Source organism: Equus quagga, chromosome 8 (genome assembly GCF_021613505.1).
Source record: "Equus quagga isolate Etosha38 chromosome 8, UCLA_HA_Equagga_1.0, whole genome shotgun sequence".
Classification (NCBI taxonomy): Eukaryota; Metazoa; Chordata; class Mammalia; order Perissodactyla; family Equidae; genus Equus; species Equus quagga.
The window spans coordinates 33,617,933-33,634,758 of NC_060274.1; the positions used below are offsets into that span (position 1 = coordinate 33,617,933).

The 16,826-nt window shown below is 41.0% G+C and overlaps 1 protein-coding gene across 1 annotated transcript in view; it reads left to right on the forward strand.

Moving 5' to 3' along the window:
* The first annotated feature begins 6,202 nt into the window (after window positions 1-6,202).
* Window positions 6,203-16,826, forward strand: part of DLD (dihydrolipoamide dehydrogenase) — a 30,227-nt gene continuing 19,603 nt past the window's right edge. The window contains exons 1-7 of the mRNA XM_046669709.1: window positions 6,203-6,324; window positions 7,819-7,897; window positions 13,527-13,606; window positions 14,105-14,173; window positions 14,735-14,804; window positions 15,973-16,073; window positions 16,386-16,529. Coding sequence (XP_046525665.1) covers window positions 6,286-6,324; window positions 7,819-7,897; window positions 13,527-13,606; window positions 14,105-14,173; window positions 14,735-14,804; window positions 15,973-16,073; window positions 16,386-16,529 — 582 coding nt within the window. The 5' untranslated portion in view covers window positions 6,203-6,285. The remainder of the gene's footprint in view (window positions 6,325-7,818; window positions 7,898-13,526; window positions 13,607-14,104; window positions 14,174-14,734; window positions 14,805-15,972; window positions 16,074-16,385; window positions 16,530-16,826) is intronic.

The window sequence follows — 16,826 nt, forward strand, 5'->3', positions numbered from 1 at the left end:
TTCTTTACGGTCAGAAATGGTGCTGCTAATACTATTGATATTAGGGGCACCACGTAGACCTGGGCTAATGTATGAATTTTATAAACTGTAAAATGCCAGTCGCCTTCTCATTCTGAGAGATCCTTAAAGATTCACACTTCCTGACCACCACCTTAACGCATTTTATGAAAGTCTCACTAGAACACCCACAGAGACTCAAGTCAAGTGACTTGTATTTTTTTATATATAATTTTTTTTTTGAGGAAGATTAGCCCTGAGCTAACATCTGCCGCCAATCCTCCTCTTTTTGCTGGGGAAGACTGGCCCTGAGCTAACATCCATTCCCATCTTCTTCCACTTTATATGTGGGACGCCTGCCACAGCATAGCTTGACAAGCAGGGTGTAGGTCCGCACCCGGGATCCTAATTGGCGAACCCCGGGTCACCTAAGTGGAACGTGTGAACTTAACCATTGTGCCACCGGGTCAGCCCTTTAAATGTGTTTTGAATGTGAATTCAAGTCACCTGCTTGATAAGTGTCAGAGCGTGTTACAGTGGTGTAATAATAATTTCCCTTTTTAAGGACCTACTACGTGCCAGGTGCATTATTTAAGTTTTTAAAAATCTTTCGAACAATCTTCAACGTAAGTATTATTCTCTCCACTTTACAGATGAGGAAACAATTTAGAGACAGTAGTAAATTTGTCCAAGAGCATGAGCAAATGAACTGAAAAAGGAGAATTCATGACCAGAATGCCCATGCCCTTTTCCTCTACCACACTGTAAATTATTGTGCTTTTTTGCCCTTCATTCCTATTTGCCCACATGTCTCCATGCCTCAGAAATCACATTCTCCTTGGTCTTTCCTCTCCTCCCAACAAAATCCTAGCCACTTTTCAAAGACCAGTTTAAGTGATTATATCTTGCATGAAGGCTTCCCTCAGGTCCCCAGCTGTTATAATCTCCCTACCTCTAAATTCCTGCAGTACTTATCATCTTTTTCACTTACTTTCATGCATCCAACGATATTTTTGAATGTTTATCCTGTGCAAGGCACTGTTCTAGGCTTTGGGGAGGTAGCAATGAACAAAACAGACAGGAACTTAGCTCTCGTGGAGATTAGATCCTTGTGGCAGCAGAAGACTTTATAAAATAAACACAACAAAGTAATTATACAGTATGTTAGAAGACGATGAGTGCTGTAGAAAAAATAAAGTCTGGTCAGGGAGAATGAGCGTGAAGGGCAGAGATGGTGTTTATTAGGTGGTCAGGACAGGCCTCATTGAGAAAGTAACTTTAGAGCAAGGAGGAAGGGAGCAAGCCATTGGCTAACGGTAGTTGGGGGTGGAAAGGTGTGAATAGAAGGTCAGCTGGAGCTGGCTTCTGTCTCATATTTCTTGACTGCTTGGATCTATGCCTGATCTCTTCAACTAAATTATGAGCTCTCTCAGATCTGGGAGATTTGCTGAAAGTATTTTTGCATTCCTCTCATTGTCCCACACAATATTTTGTACCTAGTAGATATTCAACAAACAACACTTGGTAATTGTTGATTTATTGATTCTGCGCATTAGTGACCTAATATCTCTGTATTTAGAATCATTTTGAAGCATTACTGGTAAATCCCTCCATCCTTACCCCAATATACACATTTCATTTGGGGAGTTTCCTGCTTGTTCAGAAGTTACGGCAGAGTGACTATCGCAATGAGAGAACACTGCCCCCTTTGGGCAGGTAGTACTAGCCACTTTTGACTAAATTATTCTCTACCTTCATACTGTTAACTACACTGTAACTCATTATTACCTAGTCAGTCAACCACAAATGCTTAGATTAGCATTTTGATACAATTTTGTTGTTGTTGTTTAAGCATCATTGAAGAAAACGAAATTTCTCGGGAACAAAGGAGATGATTAAGAAATGGAGTATAGCTATTCCCTCAATAAACCACAAACTATCCAAGAGAGAGGGCTGTATGGCAGTAGCTCTGAAACCATTTGGGCTGGTTTGTCTCATAATAGATGGGGAAGTTCAACCCCCGTAAACCTGGGTTAAACAATCAAGGCAGGCCAATGCCAGCGAGGAAGACTTCCACCGCAAGAGTGTGAGGGAGTAGAAGAAAGAGCCGAGGAACTCTATCGCCTACCACTTAGCACTGTGTCCAGCATGAACGGATGTAGCATGGAATTGTAGAAAGAGCGGGGGCAAGCTGGTGTTTGCCCCTTACTGACTGCATGATGTTAGGTTTGTTATTTAAACTCTCTGAGCTTCTGTCACCATGCCTGAAAAATGAGGTTAATAATACCTGTCTTGCAGTGTTAAGAGATCTTTAAAAATAGTTCATTTAGAGAGTTTGGTATGCAGTAGCTTTTCAATAAATAGTAGTGGACCCGTTCTGATTCTGGATTGTAAGTAATCGCTGAGAAATAATCTCTAGTCCACCTTTGGAAAAAGGACTTTGTTGGCAGGCTATCTGATAGCCACAGATCCAATGTGAAGTTTTGAGAAGCAGCAGGAAGCTAGATGACCCAGCTGAGATTTTCCACAGGAAGGGTCTAAATAGGACACTGACATTGCTACCATTGGCCATTGACACTGGAGTCAATGCAGCTGGCAGTGGGGTGAATTCTAAATTGTCAGTTTCTTTGTGCCACCTCTTTTGACTCAGGTCCTGGTGGGAGCATCTGATTGGCTTAGATCCTGTGCCTGCTCTACATGCCAGCAGCCAGGAGAGCCAGGGGAAGCCACTTGGGCTTCCTAGTGGAGTCTGGTCTCTCGTTGTAGTGGATCCCTCAAACATGGAAAGGGGGTTCCAATAGACAGCAGCCCCCAAAGTAACAAACATCTACTACAGATAGCTACTGTGACTATAATGTGGTTTTCTAGAAGCCAACTCTTTGCAACTCAGTGGAACAGCTCTATAGCTAGAAGGGAGCCCCTCATTTTAAAGTTTGGGAACCCAAGGTCCAAAGAGATGACTTCTCCTGAATTACACAGAAAGGGAATAGCAGTCAGGTCTAGAACTCAGGTCCCCTAACTGTCAGTTCAGTTTCCCTCACAATCTTCTTTCCCATCTGTAAAATAAGCACGATGATAATGCTCCTGCCTGGAACACTCCTCATTGTTTGAGTCTTAGCTGAAACATCACCTTCTTAGGGGAGACTTCTGTCCCCACCTTGTCCAACTGGTCCAAATCCCCCCTTAGATCACCATAGCTTCATCATAATTATACTTTCTATTTCATTAAGGAAGTGTTTGGTTGGTGTTGTGTTCCCATTAGGGTAGGGACTGCTTCTGCTTTGGCTCCCTGTTGCTTCCCCAGCTTTTAAGACAGTGCCCAGCACACAGTGGACCCTTGGTGATGACTGGACCAGCGAATAAGTGAATGGATAAAGACAGCTTACAGACTATAAAGAAAATTCAGGTTAGTATTAGAGTTGTTACTATTATTGCAGAGGTTACTACTCAAAGTGAGGGTCAGGCAGAAGTCTTTGACTTCTCATCTATTTTGGCTCCTCTTTTCTTTCTGCCTATGCCCTTCACCCTGTGTCCACTTGTCATCCATTCTGTTTCATTACCCCCATCCCAGGTCTTGGGACTATTCTTACCCTCCAGGGGAATCCCTCCAGCCATCTGAGGATCTTATTTTTTTTGCCAACCACCCAGAAGAAGATCCACTGATAAACCATTTCACAGGGCTGGGGTGAGCATTAAATGGAAGAATGATGTAATTAAATGCTAGAGGGATCCCTCTAGCACAGGCATTAGAACTTCTGCTCAACAGATGTTAATACCCTTACCCTCTTTTCCCTCAGGGGAGAATTGTAACCAGCAACTGATAGCTTATTTCAACAGAGAATTTTTGAGAAAAGGACAATAGGAATGAATGTCTAATGGGAAACTTTCAGGCTGGGAGTTAGAGCAGTGGTTGGGTGGAGTAGAAATATCTTGGGGCAGAGGGCCATTTAAGGATCCCTTAAACCCCACTGTGTGGGTATTACCAATTCTGCCCTTGTTGAGGCAGTCTGGAGGACAGTGGCAGTATATGGGGCATTCTACTGGTGCAGCAGTCTCTTCCAGGGGGCCACATACCTCAATTAAGAAGTAATTTAACGAAGAGTAATTGGGACTTGCTCTGTGCCAGACACTGTGTTAAGTGCACAATCTCTCTGATAGCTCCTTCTCACTCCCCCTCATAAGCTCCTTTTACAGTGTTATCCTTAGTGAATTCATCTCTTCCTACAAGTGTTAACCACTACCCACATGCCAGCAAACTTTCAAATCCGTGTCTAGAGTTTCTAAGCTCTAGACATGTGTTTCCAGTAACTACTCAGATCTCAACTGGGTTGTCTAGCTGGCATCTCAGATTCAAAGAACTTAACTCTTCTCCCCAAAGCTGTTCTTTCTCCTACATTGCCTATTTCTGTATTGGTTTCACTACCCACCCAGCCATTTAAGCTAGAATCTTTGGAGCTATCGTCTATGTTTCCTTCACTCTCATTCTCACATTGAGATTTGACAGAACTTGGTGATTGCAGCAGATCTTATTGGTGTCTCACCTGTATCCTTTTAGCACTCACTCTTCCTCTGTGTGCTCACCCAAAGCCTTCTTACCGCAAGCACCAGGGACTCTTTGCCTGAGAGATTTCTCTGGCTGCTGGTGCTCGCTCAGCCCACTTATGGGGCAGGCCAGAAGTGCCGGGGAGTTAAAATCCCTGGGAGCAGTTCTCGACCAATCACTGATGGAAGTTGATGGATATATTTTGGGTAGGATAACTCTGAAGCATGCTCTGTGCTGTCTCCCAGAGGTCTCCAGTGAGTCCGAGCCTCCACTGCCCACAGTGGTAATCTATTCACTAATGTGTGTGAAATAGTTTCCATCCCTTTTCCATCCTCTACTGATGCGTCCTTGGATTGCCTCTCAAACAAACTTGTTGCACTCAAATCCTTGTCTCTGGGTCTGCTTCTAAGAGTAGTCAGCTAAAACAGTGACCGCTTAGACATTGAGGTAAAGGGAGGCATTGCGAATGGCTACAACATTTTTTACTATGGATGATCGGCCATTTGGAGGTCTCAATAATCCTAAATATAAGGGAGGAAATATGTATTTTATGTTTTAGACATTAGATAATTGAAACCGAGGTGGCAGCAGGACCACCCACTTGGATGTGTTCAGCAGACAGCTGAAAACACAGAACTGGAGGTCAAAAGAGAAGTAGAGGCCAGAGATAAGGATCTAGGAGTTATCAGTGTATGTAGTCTGGTACTAAAGCCATAAAAATGGTTGAGATTGCCAAAATGCTTATGTACAGAGGGAAGAACAGGAAGAATGGATAGTAGATGACAACTAGCAACCTCTATAACCAACACTAGATATCAGTCATATCTTCTCCCCTAAAACTGAGCATATTTAGGTAAGAAGTAATTTCTAACTAGTGTTTAAATCCACAGAGCCCAACAAAGTGCATGGGCAGTAAACTTTCAAGAAATGTAGAATTAAGTTTCATCCATATAGAGTTCTTACAAAGCAAGAATCAGAACCTAGACCTCTGTGCTCAGTCTTGAAGACAACGTTTTTCACGGTCTCCTATGAAACCCTAAAATCTCATCTGCCCATTCTTATTTGCCCTGCCCGGGAGGTGTGTTTCCCACCTAAGGAAGTAGAAGATAGCGTGTTTTCTACATATTGCCAGTTAGTTACTTAGAGCAGGATGATGGTGATGCCCAAGTCTGTGGCCCCATCCCTTATGATTTGAGGGAAGAGATTATAAACTGGTAGTTAAGACCAAAGGCTTTGATCTCAGCGCTGCAGTAATCTTTCTCTTGTGACTCCGCGTGGTATTGTTCAACCTCTCGGGGGACCTCACTCAAGAACTGGAAATAGTCCTCGTAATCCTTCGCATGCACATTGTAAAGAGGAAGCGAGATAATGCCTGCAAAGTACTGACAATCAAGAATTTATGAAGCTCTACTTTCTGTAGCGTGCATTAAGCAAACGACAGTTCTGTTTACTTGTCTTCCGAGTACAGTATCACGTTACAATTCCGGACATTTCTCTATTACTGCTAAAATGGTCCCTCCACCCACTGCTGCCACAAAGCACCACGCTTCTTACGGCAGTGTACGACGCCGACCCTGACAGGACCGCTTCGCCCGGAGGGCCCGGGCCGCGCGAGCCAATCGCGCCGCTCCCAGCCGATGACGTCACTGCGTCCGTGCATGCGCAGGGCGGGGAGACCTTGGCGGGGCGGTGGAGGCTCTTGGCGGAGGTGAAGGCGGTGGCGGAAAGGAACATACACCGGCGACATGCAGGGCTGGAGTCGTGTGTACTGCTCTTTGGCCAAGGTGAGGGCCGGCGCGGGTGGTGCCGAGCCCGAGGCGCTGGGAGGCCCGCCCACGGCGTCTGGGGCGCGGCCTGACTGGTAGTGTGGGAGAAGCCGGCTCCGCCTTGGAACCAGGTCTGCCCGGCCGCGGCTCGGGGGCAAGGCCCGCGCTGGAGAGGCCCTGCGGGTGTATGATGGCCCTCGGCCACACGCACCACTCCCGAGCCTGGGCCGTGGGCCCTGCGGGTCACACACAGGCCTCTCTCTCCACATTTGCGGAGGAAGTGCAGGTCGCCCTTGCTCCACATGGCCCGGCTCTGCATACCTTCTACTTTTTCCTAATGCCGGCCCTTGAGCAGCCTCACTTGTTGCAGTGGGCAGGTCACCTTGGGGCCAATGCTTGAAGATCCAGGCCCAGTCAGCCCCAGCAGGTAGCCTTAGGAATTTCTCAAAGGTCCCGTCAGTGTGGGCGGCTCTAAGCTGGTGTCCATTGCCTTCCCTTCTGGAGGTTTGTAGTTTGAGTTCCGGCAGGTTGTCGTTCGGCTCTCCCTTTGCATCTTCGTGCCAAATACGGCCAGGTCGTATAGAGGGGAGGATCGTGGCTGAGTATTATATCGATGGAGACCTTAAAGGTCATACTATGGCGGTCAGACTCCTTTGTTTCAGAGATGAGTAGCCTGTGTTTCCGAAAGTTAAGGTAACATCCTGGAAGTTGGACTTTTAGTGAGAGGCAGGGCTGGGACTGAAACTCAGGACTAACATCTAGTCTGCAGCTCTTTGGTCGGCTGTCCCGACCTCGGGTGCAAGAATTGCCTTGGCATAGAGAACATTCAGTGTAGGATTTGCCTGCTCTGATAGGAGCTTTTTGCCTTGTTTCTTTGTGCCTCAAGGTTCTTAGGAAATAGTAGCCATCCCTATTTAGAGATTGTTGTGGAGATTCTGATGCACTTTGTAAAACTGTAGCAGCTGTTGAATATGAGTCCATAGTGCGTTTTCCTGAGTTACCTTGTCTAACTTTCTGTTCCCAGTTGATGGTTCAGGAGCATCTTCATAGATTATACGTTTGAGTGGATTTGAGTTAGGAAACAATAATTACAAATGAAATGATTGTCCTACCGTAGACTATTCAAGTACTTAAGTTAGAACTTTAAGAGCTTTAATTACGACATGAAGACACTTGGTGGCACAAAAAATTAGCCATGCTTTCTGCAAATCTAGTAAAATTTAACACCATTAGTAAAATTTAACACCATTCAAAAACACTTTTTCATTAGGTTCAATATGAGACAGTTTGTTGAATAGTCATGATAAAGGGATAATGTAGCAAGCTGAGTTCGATAAGTTTAAATAATTTTTGTTACCGAAGAGGAGAAATGGATATGTAACCTGTGTGGCAGTGGAAGATACATTAATAATCAGCACTCGATACATTTGCCCAAAATCAGTGTTTTCGTCAACCTTCAGTAGTTCTGTGTTTTGAATGCATATTACATAATAGGAACATTTTCTTTTCCAGAGAGGCCATTTCAATCGAATATCTCATGGCCTACAGGGAGTTTCCGCAGTGCCTCTGAGGACTTATGCAGACCAACCAAGTAAGTACTTGGTAAAACAGGTTTTCCTCAAATTAGCTCATAGTTCCTTTGTGTTTAAGTGTAAAAGCTAGTGAGTATTAGAGTAACTAACGATAAAGTGATCTGTTGTAGAATTCGTTTGTTCATGTGTTTAGTCACTTAAAAGTTTATCGTGCACCTAATGTGTTCCTGGTGGTGAACAAGGCAAAGCTCTGCTCTTGTGGAGCTTACAGTCTGATGATAAAAGACAAGCAGTACAGGGGCTGGCCCCTGGCATGGTGGTGAGGTTCGTGCACTCCTCTTCAGCAGGCCCGGTTTGCAAGTTCGGATCCTGGGTGTGGACCTACACCACTCATCAGCTATACAGTGGTGGCGACCCACATACAAAATAGAGGAAGACTGGCACAGATGTTAGCTCAGGGCAAATCTTCCTCAGGCAAAAAAAAGAAAAGAAGACAAACAGTACATAAGTGATGGTAAATATTTGGGGAAGTGATTGAAAATTAAAGCAGGTAGTTGGGAGGAAAAGAGTCTATTTTAGATAGCGTATCGGGCTTTTCTGAGGAGATGATGTCCAAGGTGGGGCCTGAGTGCAGTGAGGGAGTGAGGAGGTTATTTCAGGCAGAGGGAAACAGTAAGAAGGGTCTGAGGTGAGAATTAACTTGTGAGGTGTAAGAATTTGCAAGGAGGCTGGTGTGGCTGGCGCAGAGTCCCATGGAACGTAAAATCAGAGAGGCAGACAGGGGTCAGATCTTGGAGTGTTTTGGAAGCTGGGCCGAGGAGTTTGGATTTTACTCCAGCTGTGATGGGAAACCACCGAACGGTTTGGAGCAGGGGAGCGGTTTTATGTGCTGACATTTGAAAAGCTAATTCTGTCCACTGGGTAAGATTGAGTGTGTGGTTGCTTAACACTATTTAGAATGGTGAGACGACTTTTTTAGTATCCTGAATGGAAGTCTTGAGGAGCTCATCAAAAGCACATTTTAAAGACTAGAAGGATATAGACTGAAAGGAAGCTATGGGTTATGGATATTTTCTTTATACTTTTCTGTATTTTTGAAGTTTCCATAAAGGATATATATTTTATTTTTTAAGTATTTAAAACGGAAAGTTAATGGACTTGTAGTAAAGTATTTTGGCCTCCCAGTACCAAGGATATTGATTATTTGAAATTATCTATTTTGACATTTACTGGAATCACCCATATGATTGTAATTTGCACGTGATGTCCTAAAGCTTTATTGTGGAAACCTTTAGCTGGGGGGAACTGTGACCCTCAGTCTCCCTGCATTCTGTGAAATAATTTTATCCTGGATCCTTAACTGCTGTCAGACTATTATCACTTTGGATATTTTATTTGGAGAAGAAAGAGTAGGGGGAGGTTTCTGGTCACCAATGACCAACAGTGCGTGATTTATCCTAGCTTTGAGCAGGTCAAGAAATCCTTTAAAAATACTAATTTGATGGTAGGGAGAAAAGTTGAACCCATCGTATCCTTTGTCCTTTTTTTCCTTTTGGTTTTATTGAGATGTAATTAGCATATACCCTTGGTTTCCTTTGTTAAATGGGAATATTACGTGTTCTTCTCATCTCACACAACAGGAGAAATGTTAGATTTTCATTTCGAAAGCATGCAGCTAAAGACTTTTCATGGCTAATTCTCCACCTTTGGAATCATTCAGCAAAGATTCATTCAGTGCCTTCTATTTGACAGGCAGTCCCTGAGCAGGAACTTAGATTTCCATGGAACGAGGGTAGCTGAGCACTCGTGAATCAATTTAGTGATCCCTTGATGCCCACGTAGATACAGTGTGTAAAGCCTTTCGTTGGAGTAACAAGCATTTTGTGTACATAGTTATATTCATCTGAGGTGTTTATTTAATGGCTATCTTTTCCTCAAGAATGCACACTTCATTAGGGCAAGGACTGTGACTGTTTAGCACCTGAAATGGTGCACTGGGTGCTCAGTACATATGTATTTGAATAAATGAACCCTGAGACCATGTCTGTCTTAGTTACTGCTCTATCGCAAGCATCCATTATGGTGCTGCTACAAAGTAAGTACCCAGCAACAACAACAATATTAACTGATGCGTTGATGGCTTACTCTGTCTCAAGCACTGTTTTTAATCATCATGGCAATCCTACAAAATATATGCTGCTTTGGGGCTGGCCCAGTGGTGTAGTAGTTAAGTTCATGTGCTCTGCCTCGGCAGCCCACGGTTCACAGGTTTGGATCCCAGGTGAGACCTACACACTGCTCATCAGCCATGCTGTGGTGGCATCCCACATACAAAGTAGAGGAAGATTGGCACAGATATTAGCTCAGGACCAATCTTCCTCACCAAAAAAAAAAAGAAAGAAGAGTACTATTTTCCCCATTTTATAAATGGAAGAGCTGAGTCAAGAGAGGTTCCTAGCTAGGAAAGGACAGAGCTCGGAAAATTCTTCTGATTCTAGACCCTACACTCTTAATCACTATTCTATTTGGTCTGCTGCTTTAGATGAGTATTGGTTGACCAGCGTGAGGAATTCAAAGCTTATTATGATATAGTCTCTGTTATAACAGCTGGGGGATGTTTGTATGAACCAAGTTCATCAAGATTTGAAAAGTATTGTGTGTTATGGTTGCTATGACCTTCCATTTCATGGCAGGAACAGACTTAAAGCACTTACATTTGCTGTATTCATTCATTCATTTATTCTTTTATTTATTCATTATCTCAACAAACATGAACTATCTACTATGTGCTATTCTTGGGCTAGTTGCTGGGATACAGCAGTGAACAAGATAGACAAGACGTGACTTTTATACGTCCATTTTGCAGTCCATTTGGGGAAGACAAACACCGAACAAATAATTATAATTGGGCTAAAAACTCCACAGGCTAAGCACAGGGAGCTATGAAATTTGTAAATAGATTGGGAATGGTCACAGAATTCTTGCTTAAGAAAATCATGTTGACATCTGAAACGGGTTGGGGTGGGGGTGGGCATGGGAGGAGGTGTTCCAGGTAGAAGGAACAGCATGTGGAATATTTTGATGTGAGAATGGGCCTAATACACTTGAGGAGCTTGAAAAGGGCCAGTGTGGCTGAAATATGTTGGAGATTGAGATTTGACTTCTCCAGATATGAAGACCCTTTATTTTAAAGGCAGCTGGAAGTCATTGAAGTGTTTTAAGCAGGGGCTTGTTACGATCAGATTTGTTTTGAAAGATATTCTGGTTTCAGGTTGGAGTTTTCATTGTAATGTTTTTTCCTTCTCTCTTCTTAGACTATAAGAACCAGGGCTGTGTCGCATTACTTCTAGGTAGATGGAACAGAATGTACATGGGTAGATAAGCATAATTCTGTGAGTGAAAGCTAAGAGTAGTTCACTATTGCTGAAGCCTCAACTGCATGGTATTGGTGGATAAGCAGAATATGGTGGGAGATGGATGAATCTGGAGAGATAGTTATTGATGAGATTTGGATGCTGTATTTAGGAACTTGGACTTTATCCAGTGAGATGCGGAAACCAATGAAGAGCAAGAGAATAAGGTCTCAGTTGGATTTTTAGCAGGCGGTAACACTTGGGTAGCAGTGTGCAGGGGGTTATGGAGGGTGGGAATGAGACTGGAGGCTGCAAGACTAAAGGCGGGAAGTGGATCTTAGATGGGGAGAAACATTTATTGAGCGCCTGGTATGCCACTGGCATCCTCCCAGGGTCTTGACGTACATTTTCTCTGACCTCACAGCCCAGGGACGTAGATATTACTGTCACTATTATCTCTACGCTATATCACAGCCCAGAGAGGTTAAATAATTTGCCCAAGAATTTAGAGGTGGTGGAGCTCATATTTGAACTCAGTTTTGTTTTACTTTAAATCCTTTCTTCTTTTACTATATTCTCCTTTCTTATGGACTATGAGGTTGTAGGGTTAATGTGAGAAACTGAAGTAATAGAATTCAAGATTTTAGAGGCTGAGCAGTTTGGGGTGATGACCAGTATTGGGTGTGACTATGGAGGAAGGTCACTGAAATATACTGGAGATTAAGGCCATTGATAATTTAAAAACAGCCCCCCTCCCCAAGAAAACAACAACAGATAACCTTACCAAGTAGCTCTTCTACTCATTTACTGAATTCAGTCATGAATGATTACTGCCTTATGATACCTCTTTTCCTGTTCCTTTTTTTCTTTTTAAAAATAATATTGATTTATCTACGTTTTGTTAATGTGCCTGTTTTCCCTAACTATAACGTAACGCTGTTGACGGTGGCGATCATTTCCTCATAGGATAGGCATTCATAAATATTTGTTGATTTCATTCTAATAGTGAAGGAGCTTCTTGTCATTTTAGTTGGAGTTCCTGATTGCCCTGGAGATTATGGGATCATCTGAATGTTTTGGAAGGCATTAATGATATAGGAGCATAGGTTTCAGAATCTAAACCTGGTTTGAACCTGGCTAGATCGCTTATTAGTTGTGCAACCTTATGCAAGTAGTTGAATTATTCAGCCTTATTTTCCCCCTGTTAAATGGAGGTAATCGTAATAACAATGTCATAGAGATGTAATGAGGCTTAAATAATACAACATGAAGCGTTTAGCTCACTGCCTGGCACATAGTAAATTATCTAAATGGTAGATATTATCGCAGTCTGACTTCTTTTTTCTTCTTCTCCTTTTTTTGCGAGGAAGATTCGCCCTGAGCTAACATACATTGCCAATCCTCCTCTTTTTTTGCTTGAGAAAGATTAGCCCTGAACATCTGCACCAGTCTTTCTCTACTTTGTATGTGGGATGCCGCCATGGCATGACTGATGAGTGGAGTAGGTCAGCACCTGGGATCTGAACCCGTGAATTGGACTTATATTTACATTTGTATAAGATTATATTATATTTTTATATTTGTATTATGATTATTATTTTCCTAAGCCTGCTGATCAAAGTTAATTTTCAGTTTTTTATCTTTGATAAATGTCCAGAATAGTTCATTGAATATTCTGGTTAGCTTAGTCTATTATCTTAAACTATACAAGTTTTATCAGTATTCAAATAAATTTCAAAACATAGTTGCCATGTATTATAGGATGCTGATTTTTTCCCCCTGGTATCTCAGAAGTTAAGTACCCAAAAAGGGTATAATCAGTCTTAAATTTATTGACAGTACTAAGGTATTATACAAAATTATCTTATTTAATCCTAACGTCAATCATTTAAGGCAGTGTTATTATTCTTATATGATGGAAAAGTAAGTCACTTGGTCACACACTAATAAGTGGAGAGCTGAGATTTGAAGGCAAGTATGTCAGATGCCAAGCTCAGGCTCTTTCATACAGGTGTCTCTTCCAGTGTTGCTAAGTGCACATCTGTTATCATTAAATACAACTGTATGGAATGTAGCGAAGTCGGTGGATGCAGAACTCCGTTGTATTTTCATGTGCCATAATGAACAAGTAGAAAATGAAATTTAAAAATCTCTGCCATTTTCAGTTACATCAAAGAATGTCAAGTACCTACGAATAAAATAATGCTGTGTAGAAAACGCTGGTTATTTGCACTTTCTTTGAGGTTTAAAATATCAGGTTTTTTGTTTGTTTTTTAATGTACTGTTTAGTACATTAAGCAGCTTACTGTTTTATATCAATTTGCTTTTATTGTAGTTGATGCTGATGTAACAGTGATAGGTTCTGGTCCTGGAGGCTATGTCGCTGCTATTAAAGCTGCCCAGTTGGGCTTCAAGGTAAGGTTTAGACTCAGACTAGGTGTTGATTCATTTTTATTTGGGATGAATTGATGTATTCACAAAATACTTGGCAGGTAAATAATAATGGTAAATAATTTCTTATTTCAATACAGTATATTTAAGCCTGAGACTAACGAAGAGAGGGTTTATTATAATGGTTGTATTATTCTCATGAAATGGAGAGTGAAGTCCATTATTCTTCCCTTCCACCCAGTAGTTTTCATTTTGGTTTCTAATCACACTTTGGAAGGTAGAGTAATAGAACTGAAAGCATGTATTCAGTAATGTTAAACAAAATATCTTTTAAATAATTCACTTTTGAGTTAGAGTTCAGTAGTAGTCATATGATAAATTATAGGAGACTATATTTCATTCTCACAAATACAGCTTGAGTAGCTTGTTTTGTAGAATAATTAAGATAGATAGATTTGGAATTTTAGTGAGCTGAAACATTGCAGGTTATGTGCAGTGAAATAATGTTTTCTTTGGTTGTAGACAGTCTGCGTTGAGAAAAATGAAACACTTGGTGGAACATGCTTGAATGTTGGTTGTATTCCTTCTAAGGTGAGCATATGTTTTGTACAGTGCAGAGATCTTTTCATTAGCCACCAAACCAGAAGAATGTTATCGAGACTAGAATACTAGACTATTATAGTTATTAAAACATAACCCATTGATGATAAAAACACCTTTTTCTTGGTTAAACTTAGAGTGCTGTCACCGGTCTGCCATGCAGGCTAGCCTTTCCATTCAGACAGACTCTGATGTTCCATTTTTTTCTTTAGCTTTCTTTTACCAATAGATAATAGGTAGTAAATTCTTCTTTTATCTCCTTTATGTATGTAAACATGACTGCCTTTTTCACCTGCCACCCTGAAGTGTGTACTTATTCTTTTGCTTTTAAAGAAAGTTAAGGTGCTTTGTTTTTCATTCTTGTTTGTTGAATGATTTTTATGTCATTATTGTTTGTCTTAGATTAATTACATAAGAACAGAAACTGAGTTGATATAGTCTTATGTAGAGTTATATAGTTTTCCATGTAGAGAATGTTATTTCATAAGTGTTTTTGATTGTGTATAGTCTGTTTATGAACATTTGATAATTTCATCTTTCTATTTCCTTTAGGCTTTATTAAATAACTCTCATTATTACCATCTGGCCCATGGAAAAGATTTTGCATCTAGGGGAATTGAAAGTAAGTCTACCTTTCATATTTAGCGATATTACCAGCCATACTTGACTTGACACTTCTGGATAAAGACTTAGGTGTGTTTAATGAGTGTGTAATATATGTTTTGTGAGGGAAGAGTGAGAAAAAGATCTTAAAAATGTAGAGAGATTTACTTAAGAAAGAAGGTTTAAATCCTGATTTTTACTCTGACATCTTCTGTTCCTCTGCCAACTTTTGCATGAAGACTACTTTTTCTGTGTAGAGTCAGTTTTTGTTTCTCTGAAACCTGGAGATCCTGGGATAGGGGCTGGATTCCTGAGTGCTAGGGACAGGTAATGACAAAGGAAGGAAGAAAGGTCTACCTAAGTTGTTGGTAGTGGAAAGAACAGAGGGGAGAGGGAGGGATGTGGCATAGTGGAAAAGAAGGACGTCTCATAACATTCTCATTTGGTATTAAAATTCTCATTAAAATCAGGTTGGTGGGCCCGGCCCCGTGGCCAAATGGTTAAGTTCACGCACTCTGCTTCAGCAGCCCAGGGTTTCGCCGCTTCATATCCTGGGTGTGGACCTAGCACTGCTCATCAAGCCGTGCTGAGGCAGCATCCCACGTGGTAGAATTAGAAGGACCTACAACTAGAATATACAACTATGTACTGTGGGGCTTTGGGGAGAAGGAAAAAAAAAAAGATTGGCAACAGATGTTAGCTCAGGGCCAGTCTTTTAAAAAAAATCAGGTTGATTAAACTCTTTTATATTAAACTTCTGTATTGGAAGTCTTCAGATGTGTATTTTTATTAGTTGTTGTTTCATGAAATTTAGCATTTCCTTTTACTTAAAATTTCAGGTGATGTTGTACTTTGTCATGTCTACTTAAATCTCTTCCAGTCTTGAATAATCATTGTAAGGTGTTTGGAGAATATGTTGTCACAGTGGGATGTAATGTTTTACTTTGGACTACGTTTTTCCCAAAGGGGACAGTGTTTGACAGGTTCTCTTGTTGTGATATGAGGCTCTCGGCCTTTTGCCAGCTATGATTATTGTATCATTTATTAAAATTAAAAATTTTAGTACTACCTTTTATACAATTCTGTAAGCATTAGGCTAAAATTTTCTGGACTTTGATTAGTGAAAAATATCTAACATCGCTTCAAGAATTTAGCTAAGGACTAAAGATTTATTTAACCAATTACAGTGTCTGAAGTTCGCTTGAATTTAGAGAAGATGATGGAGCAGAAGAGTACTGCAGTGAAAGCTCTAACCGGGGGGATTGCCCACCTGTTCAAACAGAACAAGGTCAGTGTGCTTAATGTTCAGACGTGCTTGTTTTATATACACATCCAGCATTGCTTTATGCTGACAGAGTGGTGCTATTAGAATGTGGCTGTTGGGGGGTATTTATTTAATTTAAAACAGTGTGCTAACCTGAAATAGATTTCCCTGACGTTGTTAACAAACTTTTTACTGCCCCATGTGTAGCATTACTAAGTAAAGAAGCATTTTGTATTGGATACATTATTTAATAGAGTATTTTGTTCCTATTAATCATGTTTGTTTATCAGAAAATCATTTTAAACCTTTTGAATTTATAAACATTGTTTTATAAAGGTTGTTCACGTAAATGGATATGGAAAGATAACTGGCAAAAATCAGGTCACTGCTGCGAAAGCCGATGGCAGCACTCAAGTTATTGACACAAAGAACATTCTTATAGCTACAGGTTCAGAAGTTACTCCTTTTCCTGGAATCACGGTATTTACGTTTTTTACAACTGTCACAACCTTCCTTCAGAAATACATTTTATAAACTACTTTATTCATGTTATTTATGAACTTTGAATGACAGACATCTGACTGAAATACTGTATGTTTATAGTCATTCAGCTTTGGGAAATTGCCTGTCTTTATTCTGCAGTGATTTTGACCAGAAATATAACACTTTATATTTAGATATATTTGGATTCAATATGAAGTTAAAATTGACCATTTCGTTTCGAAATGCTGAATGATAAAATTTAAGTGAGCGTTTTTAACGGGATTTACTAAAATT